Source organism: Vicia villosa, linkage group LG1 (assembly GCF_029867415.1).
Source record: "Vicia villosa cultivar HV-30 ecotype Madison, WI linkage group LG1, Vvil1.0, whole genome shotgun sequence".
In the NCBI taxonomy this organism is placed as follows: Eukaryota; Viridiplantae; Streptophyta; class Magnoliopsida; order Fabales; family Fabaceae; genus Vicia; species Vicia villosa.
The window spans coordinates 57,090,872-57,097,400 of NC_081180.1; the positions used below are offsets into that span (position 1 = coordinate 57,090,872).

At 32.4% G+C, this 6,529-nt stretch overlaps 1 protein-coding gene across 1 annotated transcript; it reads right to left on the bottom strand.

Annotated features, from left to right (window-relative positions):
* Nucleotides 1–1,771: 1,771 nt before the first annotated feature.
* LOC131638643 (uncharacterized) lies at nt 1,772–5,190 on the bottom strand. Its single transcript, XM_058909214.1, has 2 exons — nt 4,892–5,190; nt 1,772–4,203 (listed from the first exon to the last, which is right to left on the bottom strand). Exon 2 carries the CDS (start codon nt 4,157–4,159, stop codon nt 2,000–2,002), a length of 2,160 nt encoding a protein of 719 aa, XP_058765197.1. The 5' UTR covers nt 4,160–4,203; nt 4,892–5,190; the 3' UTR covers nt 1,772–1,999.
* Between the last annotated feature and the right edge of the window lie 1,339 nt (nt 5,191–6,529).

Genomic DNA, 6,529 nt, shown 5'->3' on the forward strand with positions numbered 1-6,529 from the left:
AGTATACTAATTGATATTGAAAAGATATTCAAGTATACTAATTTTAAAAGGATATTTAAGTGATTTTAATCACTATTAACAGATATGGATACCCGCGGGTATGGATACCATCAAAACCATATCCGTACCCGTAAGTAAACGGGTAACTAAATATCCGTTTATAATACCCATGGATATCCGTTAAGCTATCCAACCCGTGCCCGTGACGGATTTTATCCGCGGATATCCGTGGGTATGGGTTTTTTTGCCATCCCTAGATCAAACCGCATGACTAAACCGAGTTAAACCAGATAACTCGGTTGAATAAACTGATCGTTATAACAAAATTATATAGGTATAAAATTTATGGAACCAGATGATTTAATCTCTACAAAATATAACTAACACTTAAATTTTTTAAAAATATCATATTATAAATAAATTCACAGGTTCATAATTTAAATTCAAATTTCAAACATTAGTATTATACATAATAAAATAGTATAAAATTACAAAGTATAATTGCAAATAAAGTTTAATCGTAACATAATTTAATTGAATAATTTATAACAAAATAATTTCATTTTCTACTAAATTTAATTTCAAAAAAGAAAAAATTGTTTTAATGTTGGGATCTCCTTTTTCAATATCAAAATCATATGTAACAAAATCAACCGATGCAATATTTTATTTATTTTTTATTTTTTATTTTATTTATTTTATTTTTAATTTTTTATTAAAATAATCAAAACGACGTCGTTTTAACTTTTTAAAATAATAGCCATTGGTTCAATAAAACCGCCGGTTTTTCTCGATTTTGACCGGTTCAAAGACATATCCGATCCAGCAGTTAAACGTTCTCAGTCCAACCGACCGGTCCAGTCCGGTTTTTAAATTTAAAATGACACTTTTCTTTTACCTTTTGCAATTTGAACTGTAAGTGACATTTTATCGTGCAGCAGTTATGAAAGCATTGTTATCTTTCTATTCTGTTAGCTGCATAGGCACTATCTCCATAGTGAAAGACAAACTACCTTACTTGTCCTTTTTTGAATGCTATTTTCAACTCTTTCCGATTTTTGACTCAAATACTTTCAAATGGGCTCAACTCAGTCATGCCTTGGAGTCAAGAAAAAATAACTCCAAATTTTACAAGATGTCGGAAATGGAAAAAAATTGTTGAAATCTCACCAAGTGATTTTGATGGTTAGTTAAGATGAATTTTTCATGTAACACTTGTTGAAGAAAATAAAACAAGTTGAAGTCATTATGATTATGGTTATGAATATTACAAATAATGACTTTCACCAAACGTTATAATTAACACTGGCTTGTTCTGATATGTTTTCTATTGATAACACTTAGATAAATTCTCAAACTGCTAGAAACTTCGAGAGTTTGTCAAATACTTATATCAACTCTCAAATGAAAACTTATTTAAGTTAAATGTTAATTATAGGACATCGACACTATTATATATATAATAGTATTTGAATTTTATTTATTTATCTGACACATGTTATATGAGTGTATACGTGTGCCAGACACCGATTTAAAGAGGGTCGAAATATATAAGAATCATTTTTTTATAACCCTGTATGACTTTACCGACACATCCAACACGTGTCTTACAAGTCGGACACCAACGCATGTCGGACACCTCAACATACCTACTCTCATTATGTGCTTAATAGGCTCAAAGTCTTAACAAGAAAAGATTTCATTCATAGGCTCAAAGTCTTAACAAGAAAAGATTTCGGGATTAAGGAGAAGAACTTATCTTTGATGACAATTTAAAGTGGTAATTATTCTTCCATGAAAGAGTGCTGAGTTACATATGAAACATTAAATGATTTTATACTGATACAATTCTATAACTATCTAAATTCTTGTTCTGATCCTCTTAAAAGAAAACTTGATAGCATATTTGCTAAGTAACGAATACATGGCTCAACAAAAAAGAAACAAAATAAAGTAGGATCAGAAGTAGAAGCAAGATACAATTGGTTCATTTGACTTTTCATTCTGCAGAAGAAATATCATTGTGATTGCTTTCTCCACTGCGTTCTGGCAACGTTTCCAAATCTACGCGAGATTCTTTATCATCATGTACGACTGAAGTATCAGAACTTCCCTGATCATTCAAGTTAGAACTGTTATCTCCGTCGGTGTGAGAAGATTCCTCATTCTCCTTTTTTGACTCCACTGATTCGTTTTGAGCATCACCTTCATTTTCACTAGTTTTGCTCTGAGCAGCGTTCTCGTTTTCATTGGCATCATTTGAGGCATTTCCACCGTCATTGGTACTTTCATTTTTGTTTGAGTCCTTCTGGTTAGAATCACTGTTGTTTTCCGTGTTTGTGTTTGCCTCTCCACTTTGTTCAGATGAACTGACCTGGCTAGAATCTTTGTTGCCATTAGCACTTTCATCATTGTTCGTGTTGCTTTGATCCGAGTTTGCATTGTTATTCTGTGCAGATTCGGAATTACTTGAGGATTCATCTTTCTTTTGTTCTGATGATGTATCAGAGGTAGTGAGTTGAGCCTCATTGCCAGTGGCATCTTTGTTATCAATTGTGTTGGATGATGAACCACTTTCTTGTGTTCCTTCTTGGCCAGAATTCTTTTCTGGGTTTTCATTAGTGGTGTCCTTGTATTCACTATTATTTGTATTGCTGTCTTGAGTTTCCGATGAAGATGTAGTTGTGGAATCAGCCTGATCCCCAGCAGCATCTGACTTAGAATCTTCAGTTTTTGGCGTTGTATTTTGGGTGCTGGAATTGTCTTCCTTAGAAGTTGCATCTGATGTTTCAGTCTGTTTTTCAGTTGAGTCATTTCCATTCTGCGACGATGAATCTTCCTTTTGTACATCATCCTTGGTGTTGTTGTTCTGCTCCTGATTCTGTTTATCTGACTCTGACACAGAACTCTTCTGTGAATCATTTTCGGTCTGGGCCTGATTATTCTCACTCTCATTTCCCTGGCTGCTTCCTGTAGCAGTAGAATCAGTGGATTCAGTATTTTCGTCACTATTTTTCTGAGACGTCAGCTCAGGCTCATTCTTTTCCTTTTTGTCAACCTGCTCTTCTTTGTTGTTATTATCATTTTCTTTCGAAACTTCTTCCGATTTATGATCTACCACAGCACTTGAGGCATTATCTCCAGCATAATTTTCCTCCCTAGCCTCGTTGTTCTTTTCACCATCCTGAACTTGATTTTCAGATGAAGTCTCTTTCTGAATCTTATCATGTTCTTCTTTCTCATCTGTTCCATTGTTCTCCTCCGTCCCTTCTTTACTATCTTGCTTGTGATTATCCTCCATTTGGTCCTTCGCATCGGTTCCATTCTGCTTGCTTTCTTCATTCTCCTTACCTTTGGTGTCTGTTTCACTGGACTCTTCATTATCTTGCTGACTCTTTTCCTCTCTAATTTCTCCACTTTCTTTATCCTCCCCTCCGTCTTTGTTCTCTTCATTCTCTAAATTACTCTTTTCTTCATCTTTGCTCTCTTCATTCTCTAACTTACTCTTTTCCTCCTCCTTCTTCTCTTCATTCTCTAAATTACTCTTTTCCTCATCTTTGTTCTCTTCATTTTCTAAATTACTCTTTTCCTCCTCTTTGTTCTCTCCATTCTCTAAATTACTCTTTTCCTCACTAGCTTCACCCGTTTCTTTGTCCTCTTCAACTTCCTCTTTTAGTTCCTTATTCATTTTCACCGCACTTTCACTCTCCTTGTTGTCTGTACTATCATTCTCTTCATCATCTTTCTCCACATGCTGTTCACCTTCAGTGTCAGTTTTAGCATTTTGAGAACTCTCTTCACTCTCTTGGTCTACTCCCGGATCCTCTTTATGCTCAGAATCATCATCCACGACACTAACATCATCCAATTTGGTCGGATCTTCATGCTTATTGTCTTGTTCATCTTCCTCCTCGTCTTCCTTGTGTCTTGCATCTATAACAGAAGTTTCCTTCACAATAGGATTGAGGTTCTTCCTCCCTAACTTAATAACCTCATTGCCAGTTTTTGTATTCTCCACATATGACACTTTTTTCTGGCGAGAGTGTCCAATTTGGTAAACCAACCAGATACAAACACCAACAAGAACACATATTTGTAAAGCATGCTTCACCTTGAAGCCTTTAGATCTCTGACTCCTCCTAGGAGATAACTTGAACATACCTAATCTTCTTCAGCCTCAAACTTTGCTTCTTTTGTAAACACCTGCACATATTATAAATTTAACATTCTCAATCAATCATAACTGTAGTTCATTATAATATAAACATCTTTTATCATGACCACTTCTTACATGATTGATTGTTATATGTTGACACTTTAAGTTTGTTTATGCTTGGTTTCACGGTAGGAGCACTTAGAATTGATTTTGGATGATTAGAATTGATTTTGACATGACTGATTGATCTTGAGTAGAATTGATTCTGCTTTCTAGAATTGATTCTAGTTGAAGCTAGAATTTGTAACTTTTGATTCTAAATGTGATTTTTACAATTTACTGTTGAACTCACTTTTGCAAGAATTTCTCTAAACATAAGTCATTTTATCTTCATCTTGCTTTTAGTCAGAATCAATATACTCAAAATCAAATTTTTCACGGCAGAACCAAACACGACCTATGGTGCATGTCAATTAACAAATGAACATGTGACACAGAGGTTGATCTACACATTACTTGTGGACGAAAACACCCCCATTCATCATAAATGCTATACAATTATGCATTCATAACCTAATTCCAAATCAACTTAAACAAATCACACGAGAACAAGAAGCACATCATACAATTTCCAAAACCAAATCCAGATCAAAGGCATTTACACAGATCTACACTAATTTGCATAAATAACAAAATTAAACAAGATTCAAATACACAAGAAACAGTTAACATTACCTATGTGGAAAATTGAGCGCGCAGAATGAGTTTATATTCAACAGAAAACGCGTCTCAATCTATCTCTCCGGTGGAGCCAGTGGTTTTACGAAGCACAAGTGCATAAAACAAAGGGTTTATCCTCCTTCTTCTTCTTTCTCTGCACTACGAAATAGAGGAGTGAATGAGAATGAATACAGTAACAGAAAGTGAGATTTTGGAAGTAGAATTTCTTTGGATCTGAATTCTGATTATCTTGATCAGAAATGTAAGAAGAAGAATATGGCCGGTAATGTGTCTTATTTATTTATAGCAACAATTTAACATTAGATCTGAAGTACTACAGATTTCATAATTGCACTAATTATTAATTCATTAATGTGTATAATTTATAATTTATTTATTTAATTTAGCTATTTTCTCACTTAAAGTTAAGATGAAATCGGTACTAAACGACGTTGTTTTCGGTTGGGGAAATAGGAAGCACCGTCAAGCGCAAGAATGGTGCATTGCTGGATTCTTTCTACAAATCTCAACCCTTGATAATGTCGGTTATGCTCTACCACCGTCCGATATGATTCGGTATCACTCCAATATAGGTAGGTGTAGGTCCAATAAAAACAAAATGCTTTCTCTTTTTAGTGTCCAAAATAATACTAATGATAATTCTATTATGTTTTTGGGAAGATGATCAAATGTTAAATATATTTTTAGTGTTTCTAAAATTGTAAAATTTTATGTTTCATTTTTATAAAAGTTTTGCAATTTTATTTCGTGTAAAAATACTTTTACAACAAGCCATATGTTTAATGGTGTGTTTGTTTTAAGGTTAGAAAAATTATTTCTTGAAATGATGTTCCAAGGATTAGTATTTTTTGAAATATTATTTGAACTTATGTGTTTGGTAAGAATTTAGTTTCCTAAAAATCATTATAAAATTAACTTAATTTAAAAATATATAAGAATAAAAAATATTAATAAATGTGAGTAATAATGGAAAGTTAGAGTTAATTGCTTGAATTTATTCTGAATGTTATATTCTCACCCTTAAAGCCTTGGAATAAGAGTCTGTTTGGTAAGACCATAAAACTAGCTTTTAGTTTTTAGCTTTTAACTTTTCAGCTCATATATTAGCTCCGTTTGGTAACTATTTTTAGCTTTTAGCTTTTTTACTAGCTTTTGTCTTTTTTTTGAAAAGTTATTTGAAGTAGCTTTTAGCTTGTGACTTTTTCTTCAATTTATGCCCTTATCTATAATATAAGAAAATCAGTGGTCCTTGTTTTTACAAAATTACTCATCTTTACTTTTTTCACACCTAATAAAATTGTTGGTTTTTTTGTCTATCCAAACAATTGTCCATTATAATCTTAATATTTTATTCAACTATATTATAATTTATTTTCATCAGTCTTTCTCTCTCTTCACTTTTTTAGTTTTCTACCCTAATCTCTCTATACTCCATTTACTCTTTATAAAAAAAATAATATTTATGATCCAAAAAATTTTCATAAAAATAGTATACGAAAAAAAATTATTATTGATCTAAATATTTTTGTATACAAAAATTTACTATTCATTCAGATACTTTTGTAAATGATACTTAAACATAAATAATATTTGTATACGAAAAAAATCTATTATTGACCTAAATATTTTTAT